The sequence below is a fragment of the Myxocyprinus asiaticus genome, chromosome 9 (genome assembly GCF_019703515.2).
Source record: "Myxocyprinus asiaticus isolate MX2 ecotype Aquarium Trade chromosome 9, UBuf_Myxa_2, whole genome shotgun sequence".
Lineage (NCBI taxonomy): Eukaryota > Metazoa > Chordata > Actinopteri > Cypriniformes > Catostomidae > Myxocyprinus > Myxocyprinus asiaticus.
In genome coordinates, this window is record NC_059352.1 from 13,170,100 (window position 1) to 13,193,267 (window position 23,168).

A 23,168-nucleotide genomic window follows, 5' to 3' on the forward strand; every position below is an offset into this window, starting at 1 on the left:
TGTTCTTGGTGGGTGTGGTCTTTAGTATATGTCCCAGTCCAAGCCATAGACATTTATATGTCTATGTCTATTTATGTCTATTTATATGTTAAACAGGAAAGGAGGACTGATTTTCATTTCAAGCAAATTGGTAAGTGATTTTTGCATTGTTATAGCAACATCAGGAGTTTTCTAAGTGTAAATTAGGCTGCTGGAGCATTCAGTGTCGGATCAAGTTTTGAAAAGTAACTGTGAAACCTGACGAAACAAAATTTATTGCAAGCAAAATTTTAATCGAAAATATTAATAGAGAGCTTTTTCTTGGTATTAGACCTCCTTGGTTCTGGCTTTCGTGCATGGACGTGTTTTTAAAATATCAATTGGTATTATTAGTTGACTGCCCATGTATGATGGGCATACGGTGTCTTATTCATTGTGAAACTGTGTTTTCTTAATGGCATGAATCGCACTGAAGGCCTAGACTTAAAATACACGGGCCACAGCTGGAATCACTTAATGTACAGACTTATTTCTAATCTTTAGATTTTTCAAGAAATTTAACATTAAAGTTTCTCAAAATGAAGTCATTACCCTTAATTTAATTTGAGAAAGATTTTAGAAGCAATTTAATTTCATTCATATTAATTCTGTTTCATTCAGCCAGCATAATTTAGTTGGATTAGGTCAAATCCATATACTAAAGTAGTTTTAACTCAAATTGATTAGGTTCGTCAAACAAAATGTACTTTTGTTTAATTTAATTAATTTTCTTATGTTTGTCCAACTTAAATTTATTAATCATTAGTTTATGCCAGGTGAGCAGGTCTAAGGACAGTAAAATTGTTGCACTGTCAATTTAACTGCTTATAGAGTTAAGCAGCACTCAAATCAAACATCACTTGAAAGTGAATACCCATCCTCAACCTAATCACAAGCGCCAATCTTCACCACAATGGTAGCCCCCAAGACTCCAGTCTAACAGACACTGTTTTTAAATACCAATATAAAAGAACATTTGTTCACCCCATCCAGTCCCATGCAAAGCATGCCCAGTTTCATCAATGCTACAAAAAATATTTATGTAGCCCAAATTCGAATGGATTAAGTGAACTTCAGTTTACAAACTGAATTGGATAGAACGCAATAAAATCAAGTTGTGACAGAAATGTTCTAGAATTGTGTTGCTTTAGTTCATTTTAATTAAGTAAACCGAACAACCTGCAAAAATGTTTTTTTGAGTGTACTTCTATTTGCACATTGAATTACAATTAGTTGTAATTAGTCATGTCTTTCTTGTGTTTATTTATTCATACACAGTACATTGCAAATTGAAATAAATATCTCTCTCCCTCCATTTCTGTATTGAATTTTCAAATTATGTAACCTATTTTACCTAAAATTCAAACATTATTCTTGTTATTTTTTGTTGTTGTAAGCACTTGTATTTCCTTCCAGAAATTCAGATATAGTCATCAACTTATTTTTATGACATATCGGAAGGCCAACCTGGGTTATTAATGACATGAAAGTATACAAACCACTTTCATTCTGTATGGCAGAGGAATGTCTTGTTAATTCAACAGCTCGTTCATGCTGTTGTCTTAGAACTTTAAACTCTCAAATAGAAACTATGGATCAGTAATTCATGAGTTAAATGTTTATGCAGCTGCAGTCAAACATGCCTGTAATCTGTGAGAATTATGTGTAATACACTTTAGAGTCATCTGCATGAATTATGCACATCTGTGTGGCTAGTTTCCCACCTCTGTTTGAAAATAATAGAGCAGTACAACACACGTTGACAAAATGTTGCCCTTTTCATTATTTAGTGGAAATGCACCTTTTATATGCACAGTAATGTGTTTTGAAGTCCTGTATGTCAGCAGATGAGCCTGGTCCAAATAAACAGCACAAGCGTGCAGTTATCAATAAGACATGAGACCACAAACGGGGCATAAACATACACTGTAAAAACTGATTTTAGGGTTTAGTTGTATCAACTAGCTTTTTTGACACAACTAAAATGTCATGCCAACTTGTTACATTTTGAGTCTATTAACTTGTACTTACTGTAAATTGGATTAACAATCGTATTTGCTATTTCAACTCACTTAATAAAGTTGAATGAAAAAGCAAAGATTTGCCAGCTCCCAGCATGCATTGCAGCATGAATAAATAATGAGGTTAGTGTTGTAGGCTTATTTTTTGGCAATTTGTGTACTATTTGTGCTGTTTTTGTCATTACTGTTAGTTAATAGTTGTGTGGTTACCATTACTGAGCTTTGTATTGACATTTTTTTTGACTCCCGTTCAGTCTATTGAATGATTAGTCTTTTCTGGTGTTCATAAAGTTTTTTAATCATAATTAGGTAACCTTGAGTGTCACAATATTAAGGTTATTTGAACAAAACCTGTTAAATCCACGAGACTAAAAATAAACAGTTTTGCCAATGGATTATTTAGTTGTCTCGACAAAACTTCCGAAGTTGAAAGAAGTTGATATGTTTTGTTAATGTAACTTGACTGAGTCAAAGCAAAAAGACAACTAGCTTAAGTTTTTTTTTTTACAGTGTAGAGTAGCTTACATACCAGAATTCAACTTTTTTTACACTTGCAATGAGCTCGAACATGCAACTGAAAGATTGTTTTAGCTAAAGCTGAGTTTATGGTCAGCTGTTTTCTCACAGAAAATTAAATTGAATCAGATTGCACATAATACAAATTTCATAAACAGATTACCATGCCTGCAATTTCCTCCAACAAAGCCCTCGGGTTTAAGCAACTTGGGTTTATTGACAATTGCTCATTTAAAAATGCATGTAATTAAAACTCACTGTTATTCCCAAGTTTGAGCAAGTCCCTCAAATGTCAACTGTTTAGCAGTGTAAAAAGGTTAGTTTGGTGGCATCTGTGCATGAATGAATATGTGTGAGCCTGACGTTTTTTCACCTCACTTTATAAAATAGAAAATCTTGTCTAATGCTTTAATATGGAAAAACTGTTATATACTGAGATATATATATATATATGAGTTTAGCATTTTCTTACAAAAGTCATCTAAATTAATAACAAAAATACAAAATAAATATTTTACATATTAAAACAATTTCCTCTTTCTCCAATATTCTTTTAATCTCATCTTTACAAAAAGTACTCTGGTGGTATGCTACAGTGATGGAATCTGATGGTAAAAGGCAGTGGTAGCTCAGCGGTTAAGGCTCTGGGTTACTGATCAGAAGGTCGGGGGTTCAAGCCCCAGCACCGCCAGGATGCCACTGTTGGGCCCTTGAGCAAAGCCCTTGACCCTATCTGCTCCAGGGGCGCCGTATCATGGCTGACCCTGCACTCTGACCCCAGCCTAGCTGGGATATGTGAAAAAGAAGAATTTCACCGTATATGTGCAAATGTATAATGTGTGATAAATAAAGAAAATTATTAATTATTATTATTATAATTGGATATATACCATGGCACTTAATAATTTCAATATTCACTGTACAATGGACCTCAAAGAATACCATGGAACTACTATGTACATGTCCAAAGAATATGCTGTTTTATGCAACCATATTGAAAACTTTCACTCAGAAATAGTCAAACACTAGAGGAAATATCTACATTAATCAAATTTCATTTGATGGAATGGAAGGAACATAAAGGAAGAGTGAGAGATAAAGCAATGTGCAAGTTCTTTTTTCCATTGAAGAAGTGTTTAGCACAACACAGTGAGTCGTGCCCACGCTCCTGACAGTAATTGCAGCACAAGGAGGTCATCAATAATGTATTCAAGATCACTTACACATCATGGAGCAGTCACGGGTTTGAAGAGAGATGCTTCTGCTCTAGCAAAAAAAAAAAAAAAAAAAAAAAAAAAAAAATATCCTTTGGCTCGTCAGGTGCAAGAGATTTGAAGGAAAACAAAGTCTTCAAAGAGGGCTTGGCAACATGATATATATATATATTACTTGTCATTTGTGAAGTGCAAAGATGCAACACATTTGGCTATAACATTTAAATATTATTTGACTGAATAATAAATGATTCAAGCATTTAAATTTGTATTTTAAATGTCTATTTAGTTGCTTGAGTGGCAGTTTATATTAAATAATCACCTATTCTACAACATAGTAGATACTGGAGATTTCTGGAGATTTCAACCAAGAAAATTAAGGCATTAGAAAATGATAGTTCCTCAGAATTATAGTTCCTCACAAGAAAAGCACATTGTGATCTGAAGCATATTGGTACAAATCCAAAAAACTGCCACAAGCCACACATTTTCACAAGTGTCCACAAAGCGTGTATTTGAAGTGTGTATGTTAGAGAAACAGGAATGAAGTGTGACAAAAACACACATATACTATAATAACATACAACATTGGTTAATAGTAGTTAAATAGTTTACTGTTTGAAACTAGGCTTTTACGCAGTGATGTGCATTGAATTTGACCTTAAGGTAAAGGTCATTTGTGAAGTGCAAAAAAAAAAAAAACATTTAAATATAATTTATATCACTGAATAATTCACTGAAATATAAATATTATGAGAACAATATCACATAAATATCACTGAACAATAAATGAGGCATAGATTCAAATTTGTGTCTTAAATTCTATTTTGTTGGTTGATTAGCAGCTTATACTAAACAATCATTTTCTCTCGCAAATAACAGAAACTGCAGATTTCCCAGAATAGAGACAATGGAAAATGACAGTTTGATAGTTTTTCAGTGATGCTGGTTCGAAAAAAAGCACATGGTGAACTGAGTCTTCTTGACTCTGTGCTATCTCTTAGTGGTCAGATACTGAACTACACTTTTAGTATAATCATGCAGTCTTTGTAGGGCTTAGAGCTATTTAATATAACTTAAAAATTTAATAATAATTGAGACCAGAACATTGGTATTTCTCAAAACCTGATATCCAGATTAAACACATCAAAACATCTTTATATTCTTTACAGATTTAAATATGTAGACTACCAGAACTTCTGTGATATGTGTGATCACAGCAAATCCCTGATCTTACATTACAAAAGACCTCTCCATCACCAATCTTCTAATTTACAGTTCTAATTATGTAAATATCCGGCCTGAGTATCTGAGCTGATGGCATGAAATTATAGATATTTATGTGCATATCTGCTATCCTATTGCTTTACTAATGGAACTAATTGGCCACTCCTTTATAATAATTGCAGTGACCGAGGTCAAGTTCTCCGTTGGCCTATTCATTCAAGTATTGTTTTTCTGCATATAAACAGAACAGAGAGCAATTAAGATAACTAAGGAGAGAGGCCCTTAAACAGACATTCAGAACTGGTGACGTTGAGAGAGACTAGTGGTGTAGTTGGACATGGGTGGGTGGACTTGGAACAGTGGAATAGCGAGTCATTTTTTTGTTTTGTTTTTGGGAGTATGCACAATCACAAATTAATTCTAAATGTTACGTTTATAATAGGGCTGACAAATTTACACGTTAATTTAGTGGTATTAATTATATAAAACATAATTTGTTTAAATTTTTGCTTAATTAATCATGCCCCCAATAAATTCTGTAATAATGAATGTTCCTATAATCTTTCAAGCTTGATGTATTTGCTGTGGCAGTAGGGGGCAGTAAGCACAACTCCAGCTGTTTAGGCAACGGGTCTGTAAAACCAACAATAGCTAGCAGCACAGATTTTCACAAATGAGACGCTCTTGCATGCATTGCCACTGAAATTACGTATAACTTGACACAGCATCCTAAACACACAGTGCTTATGACCAGAGACACTGAAAACTAGTGTGACGCGATGCAACCAAAGTGAGACACCCCAAAAGCGTCCATCTGACACATGAGTACATAGATCAACAATTAAAAATAGCGCAGACGGAAGTAGCCAATAATATGGTTATGTTCAATGATATGGAAATAAAAAAAAATATATTTGTATTTTAAAACCACCTTTTGTATTGCTTAATGCTTTACTTGTCGGCTGTAACAATATACAGTATGTATATGATGTAATGTATATTAATTTTCTGGATTATAATATTTATTATGTATTTTACACATATATATATATATATATATATATATATATATATATATATATATATATATATATATATATATATACTGTGTATATAATTATTTTAATTATTCTATACTAAATGACCTTTATTTAGGGGCCTTCATTTATTAAAGATTGATATATGCGATTAATTGAGATTAATTTGATCCATTAATTGGCACATCATGTAATCAATTCGATTAAAAATGTTAATCGATTGACAGCCTTAGTTTATAATGAATGGAAAGAAAAAAATAGCCGAATTTGGACTATATATTGGAATATATATATATATATATATATATATATATATATATATATATATATATATATTGTAGCCCAAAACATGTTTTGGAAGGCAGTGTTTATTGCAAAATTGTGCAAATGTAAAAATCTCATACAAAACAGAATTAAATAATGCACAATTACAGTTAAACAGAAAGATATTTCACCAAAAAGTGTCATAATTTACTCACCCTTATGTCATTCCATACCTGTATGATTTCATTCTTCTGTGGACCTCAAAAGGAGATATTTTTTCAAAATGTCCATGCTGCTCTTTTTTTATACAATGAAAGTGGATGGTCACAATTGACTTTCAAGCTCGAAAAAAAAAAAAAAAAAAAAAAACGCACCCAAAAAAGTAGTCCATTTGACTATATATTACAATAACTGAGGAACAGACCAAAATTTAAGTCGTTACTTGCTGTTAATCTTCCCCTCTCTCAAATCATGCATATTCAAACTTGGCACATCACAGCCAGTTTCGAAACAAGACCTAATGACCTGTGACATGATTTGGAGCTTTACAGCCATGGTCACCACTTTTATTGGAGTTTTTTTTTTTTTTGGAAAATAGCATTCTTCCTGACTTCCCCAGAAAAAATACAATTTTGAACAACACGAGGGAGAGTAAATGATGACAATTTTCTTTTTTGGGTGAACTAACCCTTTAAGTAGTAGAGTTGCTTGTAAATGACAGACTACTTGATAAGTTTGTCACTGGCCATTTTGCTTAAAATGTACAGTACATGCCTTCACCAATGTACTGCATCATTAAAATAAAGTAACAAATGAGTCACTCAGAACCCTCAAGGAACAGTGGCAGAGACCGTATAGCTGAATTTGAGAAGCAAACTTTCTCTACCACAGACTCTGACCACCATCTATGACTAAGTTATGCCCTGTCATGTAGTCAGAAGCGTCAGATGCCAAGTAAACCACGGCAGCTTGGAGGTCTGTCACTTGAGCCAGTCGTCCGGCTGGAATATCTGACAGCCAGTGCTGAACTAAAGGTTTCAGACTCTCCGAATGGATAAGAGGGGTGTCAACAATACCACTGTGGAGAAGGAGAGAGCGAGAGAAAGAGAGAGACATGAGAGGCAGGGAGACAGTGTTGTTTCAGGGCCACTTGCTTCAGTTAAAGCAGTCATCGTGACAAAAATTTAAATTGATTGTCCTTCAAGGACTTCAATACTGAGTAGAACAACTCTGTGATGGTGTTTGCACTGGTGCATTGGCTTTTAATAAATGGATACTGCGATTGATACAGTCCAAACTGATGGAACTCGCGAAGTCTTAAAGTCAACATGAAATCAAAACTGACCATTAAAAATATTTTTAAATAATAATAATAAAAAAATATTATTTGGTCAGTTTTATTTATTAATAGTTTATAATTAATAATTAATTATAATAAATTGTATGCATAATGATTAATTATAACAATTAATGATTATTGATCATTAATAATGATTAATAAATTATGAATGATTTATTTTCTTAATGCAGATCCCTGGCAATAACTACCATCTCTGAAAACAACTTTGCTTTTCGGATGACATCACCTAGGCCATAATGGCTATTGGTCAGTGTTAACCAACATATAAATTGCTATAAATGGATTGGTCGTGATTGGTTAATATATCAAAGCCGCTTTCAAGGCAAGTCAGTCCACTCTGCGGTCATCTTTGGAACGCTCTCAGGGAGGCTGGGCAGCTATTTTGAGTTGAGTTGTTGTTGAGTATACTTTATTGTCCCGTAAGGGAAATTTGTTTTGGACTACATACACCACAGCCAAAACACACACAAAACTTGAACATACTCACAAATATTAAATAGCAACAATATCCTAATACAACAACATATAATGTATAAAAACAATAAAACCATGAAAATATAAGTCTCATGTAGTCTTATTTAAAAGACTGATTGAGGTAGGCACAAAAGAGTTCCTTAAATGATTCAGCCTACTAATTGGGATTCTATATCATTTCCCAGAGGGCAAAAGACTAAATTCCTCATTCAAAAAATGGGACTCATAAACAATTCCTTGGGCTTGCCTCAGTGCCATTTGCTCAAACAAAACTTGAATGGGTCGGTTTACTTTTCAACCTATTATTTTCATAGCACTTTGCACAAGGCGGGAAAGTTTTGTGTTTAACTGTATTGATAAGTTGCCATACCATGCTGTTATTCCATATCTAATAAGACTCTCAAAAATGGACTAGTAAAATAAAAACAATGTTCTGGCTTATCCCATATACTCTAAGTCTCCTCAGGAAATATAACCTCTGTTGCAGTTTTGCACACAAACTCTCAATATGGGTATTCCAACTCAATGAATTATCAACGTAGACCCCAGATACTTAAACGTGGAGACCTGTGTAATGGGTCCATCATATATTAACACTGAACTATGATCCCCCACTGATCTGGGGTCAAATATCATTTCTACTGTTTTGCTCTTATTTAAAATCAAACAATTACTATCACACCACTGTACAATTGAAACGATTTTCTTTGTAAACAAGCGACATATAAGTAGCTCTCCCATCTACTTGAATTGGGAAAGACTGAAATTTCCAAAAAGGTTGGTCAAGATGCAGACCTATACATTGTCGTGTATAATTGGTTGGGTTTAAATATTGTTTATTTGTTTTTGCGTCTTTTCTAAAATCTCCAGAATATTTTAGTTTTCTACTGCACCCAGAGCCACTGAGTTCAGCGTGAGCTGCGCGGCAAAAATAGGATTGGCGCCAAAACTATCTGCTCACTGCCGTGTCTGGGATGCTTCTGGGATTTGTCACCTCACGACTCACGCTTGCAATAATGTGAAGGGTGCAATCTGTTAACATTGGCGCTGAAACGAAAATGCGCTGTTCACGCCTCATTCACACCTGGTCATGGAGTATGTGTGAACCAGGCCTTAGGCTACTGTTGTAGGTAAATCAGCCTTTTTTTAAAATCTTGACAACAGCAATTTAATACAGTTAAACATTAATGTAATGAAGGTTTTGGCAACAATAGCAAAAAATGATAGGTTTGTAAAAGAAACATTACTATTGGGATATATCGAGATGCTCTCATGGGTGAACTTGACCTTTAGCGATTATGGGCTCTATTTTCGTGAGCGCTACGACCATGCACAACATCTTATCCAATTTTCGTGAGTGCTAATTCTAATTGCAATTTTCGTGTTAGCGCAAAGCGCAAGTGGCCGTGGGTGGGAGTGTTTGCGCTACTGTGGGTATAGGCGTGCAAACTGTGTATTGTATAAGTGGCGCAAAGCGTAATTTGCTATTTTCCTGAGGAATTGGTTGCTGCAGTAAGATGTTTCAATACCACCTCTTATCTCAGTGCAAGGTCCAAATTCAGTTCCTGCATTTGCAGTTTGGAGATTCCACCAACAGGTGATAAAAAAGTTAATGTCCAAACTCTTCAAATATAGTGGAACATTAAATGAAGTGTCTGACAATCACTGTCATAGCCATTTTGAGGAAAAATAAAATATGAGATTGTGTTAAACTGTCTTAAGGTCATGGCTTATTTTTGCAATTATCATCATTTTGTTTATATTTAAAATTGTATTTATGATCACACTTATATCTGTATTTTTCCTCCCGTTGTCGTAGAGTGATTTTTATGTCCGGTGGAAAAAGTTGGACAGAGTAAGTTTGAATTTGGTATGATTGTTTGACCACTTCATTATTTTGATTACTTTTTTTTTTTCATTTGAAGTGTAATTTGAATTTAGAAATATATTTGGTTTAATTTTTTCATGTTTCAATAAATCAATTTAATTTTACAAAATCAAAATCGACCGGTAGAAGTGAAGTGCATTCCGATACAATCACTGTTAATACTAGCCATGATTTGTGTGTCAGTAGATGAAAATGATTAATAATATTTACATTCTCTATAATTTAACAGAGCTTACATCCAAATTCTGACGAGAATCACATTTTCAATGCGTTTAAAAGGAGCATGTCACTGTCATAGAAAAATGCCTGACATTCAACAAGGACGTAGTTAATGCACAAAAGAACACAAGTCTATATTTCTATTCTTTTAATTCACTGCATACGGTCCATTTACACTACCACCTTCTTATGAATGTGCTGTCTTTGTTTATATCATTTGTGCTTGAGGGAATGGACTATATACTATAATAGGACGCAGACGCTGGAATTAAATTATACTTGAACCAGCCTTTTTGCGCGTTGCACGCAATTACACCAAACCCACTTGCGCCTAGACTTTATGCATGCTTGCAAGAAAATACTAAAACTTCATGGCCATGCCCATTGACTTTGAGCTTATTACTTGAGGCAGTGGTTCCCAAGCTTATTCCTGGAGGCCCCCCAACACTACACATTTTGGATATCTCCCTAATCAAACACATCTGATTCAACTCATCAGCTCATTAGTGGAGACTCCAAGACCTGAATTGGGTGTGTAAGAAAAGGGAGATACACAAAATGTGCAGTGTTGGGGGGCCTCCAGGAACAGGGTTAGGAACCACTGACTTAAAGCACTGCGTTGCACTTAATGCTAGACTTTTGATTGCAGATGGATAAAATAAAGTCCTGCCTATTTTTTTATATATATATTCTGTTTAACTCAGAAGTAAAATGGGTTGTGAATGCCATGTCATGTTGACTTTAAAATTAAGTATATATGTTATAGGCAGCACTGAAAGTTGAAGCCAACAGGTACATATCAACGACATGTGAGAACGTCAGTGGCGCTTTAGTCTCTAACTAAAGTAAATGCACGCTAATTTGGAACAAACGTATTTCACACCGAGGCAGCCGCATGGGAAATACAGCTTGTCTGTTCGCACACTCGATGAAACTGCCGACGAAATCCCCAACAGCCTTCCGTGCTATTTATGCCTGGCCGAATAGATTCCAATCGCCATGATACCAAAATCCGACGCTGGGGCTAAATTAGAGGAGCTGAAATAGCGTGTGACACCTCTGGTTAACATATTCAAATCTCAATTATATTTCTCTTCAGCACGGCTTTATCTGGGAAGCAGTCCAGGCAATCAAAGGCTTACTGTTTTCCCTCAGCCAATTTTGTAGATAATGTGGCTTATCACTGTCGCGGCTAAAGTTGCCAATGAAATCAGGCGGCAGTCAACCTCACACACGCTAATTGTGGTCCCCCCCACCCGTATGCATATTTACAGACCGTCACTTCACAGAAATCAGGGGCCCACTGAGAGACCCCGTGTTTGAGGGAAGGGTGGGGGTTAGGAGGAGAGAAAATAATTGCTTTCTTGCAAATTAAAATTAGAAAACAAGCTGCCGCTGTATAGAAATGAATAAAGAGCATGAGTGTGTGCGTGTATTGCGGATTTGCTGTGGGATTCACAAGAGCTTAGCGATGCTCTGCTTCGAGCGACACGCGCACGCTTCCTCTTTCTCTTTTCTTCCTTTTTCTCAGAAGAACGGTGCTGACAAATAGATACAAACAAGGCTGCCATTGTTTTGCTGACACTTCAGCTGAAGAGGCTAATTTAAATCCCTAATTGAATATAACAATAAAAGAAACTGTTTGCTCAACTAATCCCCCTAGACGTCATCTAATTAAGCCGGATTGCATTGTTTCACACTGTAATTTAGTAAGTGAGTCTCAATTGTGCAGCCCATTGTGATAAATAATACATTTTGACCCTGTCAAAAACAAATTAAGTTTCCACTTAAATATCAAAACATTTAGCTTTGCTTAATTGGTAAAATGTACATATAAAGAGAGTAAGTTTTTTTTTGTTTGCACGAAAAGTTGGCATTGATTCATGTGTTATATAGTCTGAAACATAATACTGGCAAGAACCATGACACATGATTCTGCTTAAGTGTAGATATAATGTGCTTTGCATGAAGTGGGAATAACAGCTATAAAAATGTATTGCAGGGAAATTCTGACTTATCTCAGAAAGCAGAGTCAACAGACTCTCACACTTACGGGGAAATGCAGTTGACTCTAACTCCTCGGTCGATCCACTCTGTGCCCAGAGTTTGCGTGAGTTTTACCACCCCAGCCTTGGATGTGTTATAGGACAACTGTTTTTGTGGATGGGGAACTGTTAAGAGGGAGACAACACATTTAAAACTTATTAAAGGGATAGTTCACCCAAAAATGTAAATTCTCTCATCATTTACTCACCCTTAAGCCATCCCAGATGTGTATGACTTTCTTTCTTCTGCTGAACACAAACAAAGATTTTTTGAAGAATATTTCAGCTCTGTTGGTCCATACAATGCAAATGAAAGGTGGCCAGAACTTTGAAGGTCCAAAAAGCATTTAATGGCAGAATAAAAGTAATCCATATGACTCCAGTGGTTAAATCCATATCTTCAGAAGCAATATGATAGGTGTAGATGAGAAACAGGTCAATATCTAAGTCCTTTTTCACTATAAATTCTCCTCTCTGCCCAGTAGGTGGCAATATGCATGAAGAATGCGAATCGCCAAAAACAAAAGAAGAAGAATGTGGAAGTGGAAGTTAAAGTGCCGATTTACAGTAAAAAAGGACTTAAATATTGATCTGTTTCTATTCCACACCTATCATATCACTTCTGAGGATATGGATTTAACCACTGGAGTTTTATACATTACTTTTATGCTGCCTTTACATTCTTTTTGGACCTTAAAATTTCTGGCCACTATTCTATTCACTGTTCTATGGACCTACTCTATAGAGCTGCAATATTCTTCTAAAAATCTTTGTTTATGTTCAGCAGAAGAAAGAAAGTCATACACATCTGGGATGGCTTGAGGGTGAGTAAATGATGACAGAATTAAAATTTTTGGGTTAACTACCCCTTTAATTTTTTTTAATCATTTTTATTACGTTTTTGCACCACAAACAGTCATAATTTATTTAGAAATGACCATTTTGCACATTCTCTCTGACCCTTAGAATTAAAAGGACCTTTTTGACTGTTAAGTATTGCTTGCGAAACATTCGAAATGAGAAACAGTTCTCACACACGGGCTGCGGGTTTGTGGTCAGGTCTAATATAGTTTGCACTGCTCCATCCTTCAATAACAGCCTCTTTGCAATGCCTGAATTACACTGTTTACAGGTTCATAAAACAGTCCACATTTAAATGTGCCACTGAAACTGTTATGGTCAGACTGAAATGCTCAGGGACCTTGTTTGAAATAAACTTCAGCTTCTTTATCCTAATGTTGCGATCATTTAAAAGGATTTGCAGGGCATCAGACGGCAAACAGTCTAGTTGCACAAGTTATATTTTATATACTGTAAATTTTAATGCATTCCGAAGTTCAAATTAGATTTGAAAATTCCACAGATGGTCAGAATTCCACGCAGCCCCAGTGCGACTCTACATTGGAGATGATGAATGACTTCCAGTCTATCGTCTGTCGGATGCAGTGAAAAGGCTGCTTAAACCTTAACCTTAATTTCATAAACCTGCTCTGAAACAATATGTATTGCAAAACATGCTACACAAATAAATCAAATTGAATTAAACAAACCAACTTTTTTACAGTAATTCTAAAACACACATTAAAATCCATTTCCTACTCTATAATGACCTGAAGATGTGATTAATACAGGGCCTGATTACTTCATTCCCCTCATAACTCAATAAGAGGGCCTTGAACTCCAATGTGACATGAAAACACTTTCATTAGCTTTTGGGACCCCGCAGATGAAGCGATGTAAAATTAATTACTCAGGATGTTCGGTGTGCATCATCTTCAGGAACAAAGGCAAAACGCCATTTGTTTGCCTTGACCATCACAGATGCTCGACACTGCATGCAATGCAGGGAGAAAGGGGCTCGCTTGATTAATCATCACGAGGGAGGCTCCAAGTTACATGCAACTTTAGTAGTTAACCTCATCACCCGGTGATCTCACTGCCAAATTGCCGAGGTTGGGAACGGGATGATAAATAAGGCACAGCTGTGTGAAGGCAGCGGCCGGTCCTGTGGAGACGGGATTGTGCTCTCTGGCCCCTTGTTTGTTTTAAAGGAGAAATGCTAACCGGACAATTGTTAGGTTGGGTTGGGCCTGGTTTTCACGGGAAACAGGGTGCACTGTTGAAGATGCTGTCATCGTGTACTCACCCTTATTTTGTTCCAAAACCGTATAACTTTCTTTCTGCCGTGTAACAAAAAATGGTGACTGATGCGGTCAGTCTCTAACAGTCTGCCTTTTGTGTACCACGATGGGTTTGGAAAAACATGAGGTTAAGTAAATGAAGACAGAATTTTCATTTTTGGGTGAACTATACCTTTAAGCTTCAAAGTCTGTCTTATCGACACTAAAAAAGGGGCCAGCAAGTATTAATCCTCACTGAAAAAGTGGTGAGAGGGGCCGCTGCCCTTTTATTCCTCTGATCAGTCTGCATTGATGTTTTAAAGAGTGTTGTAGTTTTAAAGAGCAGTAGGCTTGGGGGATAAAGAGGGGAGAGAAAGAGAGAGAGAAATTCATATCTTAAATGATGTTTAACATCCATCCAGATTTTCGTTTCACATTTTAAGAGCCGGGAAACAAGGCTGCTGTGTGATCTGTAAATTTCAAAGATGTTGCAGGTCAGAATGATGTCATCAGTGTCTGATTTTCATCCAAGGCCACTGGCTTGTGTGTGTTAAAAAGACAGTCCACCCAAAAATGAAAATTCTGTCATCATTTACTCACCCTGTATTACTTTTTCTTTTTCTTTTGTGGAACACAAAAAGAGATCTTTTAAAGAATGTCCAAGCTGCTCTATTCCATGCATTGAAAATAGACAGTGACTAGGGGCTGTCTAGCTCCAAAAATGTTATTTAGACTTGGCGCATACAATAGCATTTGGCATTACTGATGTCAAACTTGGTGCTTCACATCGTCACGTGCCAAGTTTGAATATGTGCAAACACTGATAAGAATTTAATGATTTTCAGTGAATAATGACTTAAATTTAGACTGTAGCTCACACAAAGTTATCTTTTGGCTTCAGAAGACTTGGAATATAACCCAAGAGTCATACTGACTACTTTTATGGTGTTTTTTTTTTCTCCTTTTTGGAGCCTATTTGCTTTCGTTGTATGGGGAAAAAAAAAGAAAAAACTGTGAGCATTCAGCAAAACATTTCTATTTATGTTAAACAGGAAAAAGAAAGTCATATGGGTTTGGAACAACATGAGTATGAGTAAATGATCTTTTTTGAGTAAACTATCTCTTTAACAGCCAGCCTATTCAGGCATCACTTTATGTGTAAATGCAAAATACTACCTATCTTCCATGTTAGGTCAACTACATCTTTTGTCATGCACCGAAAAGCAGAAAAACACAAACCCACACAAAACATTTGAATGATTTCAAGAGGCATTTAAAAGTGGTTGCTCTTACAGCCCATCCATGTTGAAGAGAGGGGATAAAATGGAATGGCAGAACCAAAAAAGAGAGGGAGAAAACAGTGTGCTATTTAGCAGATGGACAGAGGCAGTGTCATTGTGCATTTTAATTGGACTTCCAAGATGTATTCCCCAACTTGGCTCCAACAGGCCCCATCTGATTACACATTATGACAATATTATAACAGATGTCCAGGCCAATAAAGAAAATTCCTGAAGGACTGTATGTAATGCGAATAATTGATCACTTTTTTTCCCTTGCCCTCCACTCCCTCCCTCCTCCCTTGCCTCTCTCTCCACTTCTTGTAGCAGCATGTTCCTGTGTTACAGACTGCACCCACAGTTGGGACTAGCGTCCATATGGTACACAAGTTTAGTGGCTACTTGACTACACTGTTGATGGAGTGCTGCTGTTGCACAGCGAGGGACTTGTTGGAGGCATTGTGTTACACTGCGGAGCAAATAACATTCTTTTACAGCAGGCTGCATAAAAATCAAACACTCGTTTTTTCCGCAGTTACAGCCCCGGGACTGGCGACATACCAGGAAGTCCCTTTAAATTAGACTGAATCACAGGTTGCAATTTACAGCCTTAACAGCGTAGCACAGTTTTCATGTATAAAATGATGCAAAAACAGCCTTGTGAGAGGTAATACTTTGATGGGCTTTAGAGTTGAATAAACAATAAAAGGGCCAATGAATTTTACTGTAGATAGGGGCTGTTCACAGACAAAAAAAAAAAAAAGACTACAAAAATTAAAGACTATTTCAATTACCACATTTAAGTTATCTTGCGTCTTTCTCCATGTGTTTTATTTAAATGGCTCAATTTAGCAGTTAAGCTGGTTTCTCAGTAATGAACTGTGAGAGTTTTTTCTGAAACCCACCTCCACCACAGCTTCCACATGCCTAGAACAGTTTATGTCTATTTGTGCAGCAGCATGTAACACATAGATGTAGCATGTCTTGCGTTTTGTCTCATAGTGTAGCAGCAGCATGTCCACATGTTAACTCAGTATGTTTGTGTTTTTCTAGCAGTAGCAAGTCTCTGTACTTGCAGCAGTAGCAGCAGTGTAGCAGATCTAGTCCGACTAGACCAATATCCTATCAATATGTCATACCCACATTCACATGCTTAATCTTTCAGAGAAATGGCATGACTACAGTCTTGACCAACACAAAACAGGTATCATTTTACAGCTGAGAAGCTGCATGTAGGCATTATGACCAAAATTGAACAAGTGCTTTGAAATTTGCAGACAAATCAGAAGTGTTCCGTTTTGATAATTTATTAATAATTTTACACTGCACATATTATTGTAATCGGTAAAAACATCAAATTCATCAAATAGCTGTGTGTCATATGTCGCTGGAAAGTGCTCAAAGAGTAGAATACAACCAGCCTATTTGTTTTACTAACACACACACATCTGTATATATCTTTGACATACATTTTAAATGTAAACAGGTGTTGCTTATATGCTGCGTTTCTGCTTATGAATTCATGAAAAATAAATGGATTTTTGAAATAAATCAAAAATAAAACATCACATACCATTATCTTTAAAACGAGCCCACACACAACGTAATCAGATGCATAGATTATTAGATAATCCAGATGAAGCACAATGTGCACACAGGATCAAATGACTTCATCGGAAATGATGTAGTACATTATCTTGTGTCATGAAGCGCTAAACCAATCGTATTAGGATTCTGATCGCTGCAAACAGAGGTGGAAGTCATCCAAATATGGGCAGAGAGGATCGTTTACTCTAATTACATATGGCCACCAGAAGATGGTGCCAAGTACATGACACAGACTCAATGATGGCTCAAATAACACAGAATGGAACTGAATGAGATCTCATTACTCATGCCAGCATACTTTGGAGAGAGAGCATACCTTTAGTCAATGATGTATCTGTGTAATTAATTCTTATGTACAATTATTATGTTTTATAGGATAAATTATTTTTGTAATGTTATAACTTTTTATTGTTTGTCATATCAACACAAACTTTACTCAGTTACCGGTGACATGATCTGGAAAAAAACAAAAGCAAAAAAGAAAAAGTTTTTCGGAGCTACCTAATTTACACCGAGATATATAATGTCAAATCAGAAAAAAAAAAAAGTAAATTTTTGGCTTTAGTTTTTTGTGACTTTTCAGAAGTTTCTTAGGTTGAGAGTCTCAGAATTTATCATAATCTATATCATAAAAAAACTGAAAAGTGTTCTTTTAAAATGATACAAAACACTCGTTTTTTTATTTTGTTTGTTTTTTTTGTCAAGTTATAAGCCTTATAATTTTGGGTATACCACTGAAACAGGAAATCTTTGAAAACACCCTCAGAGCTTAAAGGGTTAATGGAACACAAAAGGAGATGTTAGAGACTGACAGCCTTAGTCATTCAGTAGATTTTGCTACATTTATGCCTCTCATTCACATTAGAACAGTGTTTTCCTCTATCAAAATTGGAGACTTTTTGAAAACGCTCTCCATAACCACATACTTTGGAACATGATGACGTTGGAAACTGGGGGGGTGAACTATCCCTTTAAGTTACAATGCCAGTTAGAGGCCTTCATAAGATACACAGTATCTTAAACATAGCAGTCAACTTTTCTTTCTCTTTTTGAATTGTACTTGTTCGACATTGTCTTTACAAAAACCCACCCCTCCGTTTGATGAGAGTATTAAATTCTGAGAGAAGACAGTGTAATATCTCCGCTTATGGCGGCGTAAAAATCATCACTCACCTATTAAACTGGCCATGGAAGCTGTGTTGATTATCTTGCCATATCCTTGCTTCAGCATGACACGACCGGCCGCCTGAGGCGGTAATTTGAGGGAGAGAAGAGACAAATGTGCTTTCAGACGAACATCACAGTATTGACACCTTCACTAATCAGACCTCCACGTCTACAGGGAGAGAAATAACACTCCCTGAATGAGGAGACAGACAAAAATTGTCAAAAACTCACAGCGTTATTTTAATGTGCGTGAGGCATCTCCATCACCCTCTCAGTTTTGAGTAAAACAGCTTTACTCTGATTTATCGGGTGCCTGCCAGGATTTAATGTCTCGTAATGCTGTAGGTATGAAATCACTTTCCTTCACACCTCTCTCTTCCCCTATCAAAAGGTTTTATTTCGTCTCCCAGAAAATGTCAGAAACTAATGGAAAAGTTGTTTCTAATATACAAAAGCAATTCTAAGTCTGCAGAAGTTTGGGCAAATACAAGTAACGTCAACTGTGCATTTTAAGCAGTGACAGCATTGTCCTGCATTGTGACATGCAATACAACATCTAAAACTATACTATTTTGAACAATTCTTGAATAACTATTATACATGCAGTATTTATGACCTAATATTAATTGAGAGTCCACATGAAAAACAGTAATTGTAATTTTATAAATTAATTTGTCACACCGCATGTCCATTTAAAGGGATAGTTCACCCCAAACTGAAAATTCTGCAATCATTTACGCACCCTCATGTTGTTCAAAACCCAAATGACTTTCTTTCTTAAGTGGAAAACCAAAGGAAATGTAAGATTGAATGTTAGCCACAGTCAGCATTCTCTTTCACTGTATTAAAAAAAAAGATGAAATGAAAGTGAATGGTGACTGAGTTTAACATTCTCCCTAACATCTCCTTTTGTGTTCTATGGAAGAAAGAAAGTCATATGGGTTCGGAACAACATAATGGTGAGTATATTTTCAGTTGGGGTGAACAATGCCTTTAAGTTAACTACCAAAAAGGTCCTTAGAAATGGTGAAAAACTTGGTAAAAAAAAAAAAAAGATGACCAGTTACAAAAATACTCTCTCTTATACATTCATATAAATTTAAAACTACAATCTTGATGTTGGAAAAAGGGCTTGTGGACATTTTACTTGTCAACTACCTATGCAACATCATTAATATAAAACCTTTGAGCAAAGCCTGACCTAAATGACTTGTTTGAGCTGGAATAAATGGTAAGAGAAGTATATCAATACTGGGATACCTGGCAACACATGAAAGTCCCTCTGAGGTTAACATTAAAGGTTTGGTCCCATTCTTCTAGACTGGTGACCTCACTGGCTGAGTTCTTGTTGATGCCAGCGTTGTTACATGCGATATGAATTGTGTCCCATTTTGAAATGATGTCGTCAATCATCTTTTGAATGTCCTCTGCTTTGCTAATGTCTGCAGCAATGGCCATGCTTGAAATACCTGGAATGATAAGGATACATAGAAACGAATTCACTATATACCAACATGCACATGCATCCATAAATAACATGTATTTTATTATGGAATGATTAAAACTGATATATGCAGAAAATGTATGAAAAGCAAAAATGGAACTACAATAATTCACACAGTTTTTATCCCTGGTTATATTTTTAAACAATCATAAAAAATGTTAACTTTATTTATTTATTAATACCAAATAATACATATAAAGACCAGACAACTACATAACTCTACATTATGAAACAATAATATTAAAGGACAAAAGATTTAAAATAATAACTTGGAACGCATGGAAACCAGTATCATTTTTGGTTTGGTACTATGATACCAGGGCTCTCTCTGCTGGCAAAATCAAGTACTGCAGAAACCTTTTCACTCCCTGGTGATTTGGCACCCCTAAAACACAAGAACATGAAAACACCCCTTACCTTTCAAAGTCAGTTCATAGGCCACATTCTCAGCCTTCTCTTTATCCATATCTATGATGGCTACTTTGGCTCCAGCCTCTCCGAGAGCATGTGCGAAGGCCCTGCCGATGCCCTGACCAGCCCCGGTTACATAGGCCACTTTTCCATCCAAACGTAACCTGTCCAGTACTGGCTTGCTTTGAACTCCCTGGAACACCTCATCATAGGTCACAGTGCTCTATAAACCATATATAAATATAAATCATTATTGCAGTGAGCATCAAGGTAAGAATTCAGATTAGTACTTACATTTGGTTATGTGATGATGATATGTCATTATAGACAAAGGTAAGTTTAGAAAACTTATTCTAAAAATCTTTTTCAGGATCAGTTGGGAAACATTACATTTGCTCTCATATGCATAAACACACCTATAAAGCAATTATTTGAGACTGGAAACATCTGAATAATAATAAAAAAATAAAATACCTGTGTGTTTGCTTGAGGTGTGTAGGGCACTCGTCGTATAATAGTGAGACCATCTCTCAGAGGAATAATGACCTTTAAACAGGGATCAAACAATGGTTAACACTCTAATTCAGATTGCAAATATGTAAAACTGTCTGCATTGCCAAACATTAAAAAAATTTAATCTCATGTGAATGCACAACATTTTGAACAATTATCAGAAGTAATATTTATTTCTTTAGGTAATGTACACTCACTGAACACTTTATTAGGAACACCTGTACACTTACTTATTCACTGTGGCAGCAGTGCAATGCATAAAATAATGCATATATGGGTCAGGAGCTTTAGGTAATGTTCACATCAACCATCAGGATGAGGAAAAATGTGATCTCAGTGATTTCGACCGTGGCATGATTGTTGGTGCCAGATGGGCTGGTTTCAGTATTTCTGTAACTGCTGATCTCCTGGGATTTTCACGCACAACAGTCTCTAGAATTTACTCAGAATGGTGCCAAAAACAAAAAACATCCAGTGAGTGACACTTCTGAGGATGGAAACGCCTTGTTGATGAGAAAGATCAACGGAGAATGGCCAGACTGGTTGGAGCTGACAGAAAGGCTATGGTAACTCAGATAACCCCTCTGTACAATTGTAGTGAGCAGAATAGCATCTCAGAATGCACAACACATCAAACCTCGAGGCGGATGGGCTACAACAGCAGAAGACCACGTCGGGCACTTTATTAGGATCGTAGTGTTCCTAATAAAGTACTCAGTGAGTGTAGAAAAACTTATGCTAGACAAGGAATTTGCACAGTGTTGCATTAATATGTGAAAACATCAGAATATACAAACCTGCTCTACTCGAGGATCATTTGTGACAAACTGGTTGAAATCTCGTAAGGCTATTCCAATTTCATCTGTTGAGTCCTTGAGGTAAACTCTCCCTTTAAACAGAGAGTTGTCTACACATATGACACCGTCTATACGCAAAAGGTTATGGTCCAGGAGGAACTTGTAATAGTTAATGTAGTTCTGCTTGTCTGCGTCAATGAATACCATGTCAAACTGCTCTCCCATAGCAGCTAATTCCTGCAAAATAGATGATGAGTTTATATATGAAATTTGATGCTATATGACACTGATATGGCACTGATAAATTGTTTACAGTGAGACCAGGAATGGAATAAAGAATTGAATTTGTTGACTTAAAATACACTGTATTGAACTAGTAAGAGGATTTTGCTGCATATTTTACAAAATAAGTTCAAACAGGAAGGTTTGCAGAGAAGGACACTCTTGAGGTCATGTCATTGTCAGCTAAACCTGAAATGACCTCTAACATGTAGAGATGGGGCTTGTTTTCCCCACCTTCAAGGTATCAATAGCAGTGCCAGTCTTCACGGTTATCTTTTTGCCATGTGGAGACTTGTCAAATATAGGTTGAGCAAAGTCTTTCAGATAAGGCTCAAGCTCACAGGCAATGAGTTGACCATCCACTGGTAGGGCCTCTGCCATTGATAAGGCTCCATATCCTGTGAACATTCCTATCTCTAAGATCCTCCTTGCCTTGCTCATGTGGACCAGCATTTTCAATATTTGACCTACAGAATGACAAAAATCAATCTTAAAACAGTTTGTGCATTAGATCAGAGCAATTAAGTATATGCCAGTGGTTCTCAACTGGTGGGTCGTGACCATAAATGGGTCATTTTACAGGGATGCAAACTCATGAGCAGTGAAAAAGGTGAGAAAGTCATAGCAGGTGTTCCATATATATAATTTCTGTTCATTTGTTTGTTGCTTTTAAAACTTTTTTTAGTGTTTACGCTTAAAGTAACACTTTCAAGTAATTGTAAAAAGTAAAATATAGAAAATTTCACCAAACAATTTGGGCAAATTAGCTTCAGAAAAGGTGACTTAATCTGAATGATGAGTAGATTGCATCCCTGATTTTTTCTGGAAAAAACAATGCTAAACATAATAAAATAAAGCTTACCATATAGTAGTGCATAGTTAGGATAGCACAACTGCCGAAATCATTACATTTTGTACGGTAAACCATTTTGGTACTGTATTGGGTCGCCACTTGATATCCAAAACAAAATCTGGAATATCAAGCAAAACCAATTGAGAACCACTGGTATAGGCTATCCATAAAGGGATAAAACATATGGAACACAAAATGATCATGAAGATTTTAATGGCAACTCATTTTAATAAGACTTGGATTTGTACCTTCTACCTGTCCAGTGATGCATGTAACAGGAAGTCTGAATAAGGTTTTTCCATCCTCATACACCTTATCCCAGTCATGAGAAACTGATTTCCTTAAGAAAA

At 36.1% G+C, this 23,168-nt stretch overlaps 1 protein-coding gene across 1 annotated transcript in view; it reads right to left on the minus strand.

Annotated features, from left to right (window-relative positions):
* Window positions 1–6,381: 6,381 nt before the first annotated feature.
* Window positions 6,382–23,168, minus strand: part of LOC127445878 (uncharacterized) — a 28,266-nt gene continuing 11,479 nt past the window's right edge. The window contains exons 3-11 of the mRNA XM_051706326.1: window positions 23,067–23,158; window positions 22,200–22,432; window positions 21,684–21,920; window positions 20,848–20,919; window positions 20,380–20,596; window positions 19,719–19,927; window positions 18,465–18,537; window positions 12,292–12,409; window positions 6,382–7,375 (exon numbers count right to left, since the gene is read on the minus strand). Of these exons, the coding sequence (XP_051562286.1) occupies window positions 7,180–7,375; window positions 12,292–12,409; window positions 18,465–18,537; window positions 19,719–19,927; window positions 20,380–20,596; window positions 20,848–20,919; window positions 21,684–21,920; window positions 22,200–22,432; window positions 23,067–23,158 (1,447 nt within the window). The 3' untranslated portion in view covers window positions 6,382–7,179. The remainder of the gene's footprint in view (window positions 7,376–12,291; window positions 12,410–18,464; window positions 18,538–19,718; window positions 19,928–20,379; window positions 20,597–20,847; window positions 20,920–21,683; window positions 21,921–22,199; window positions 22,433–23,066; window positions 23,159–23,168) is intronic.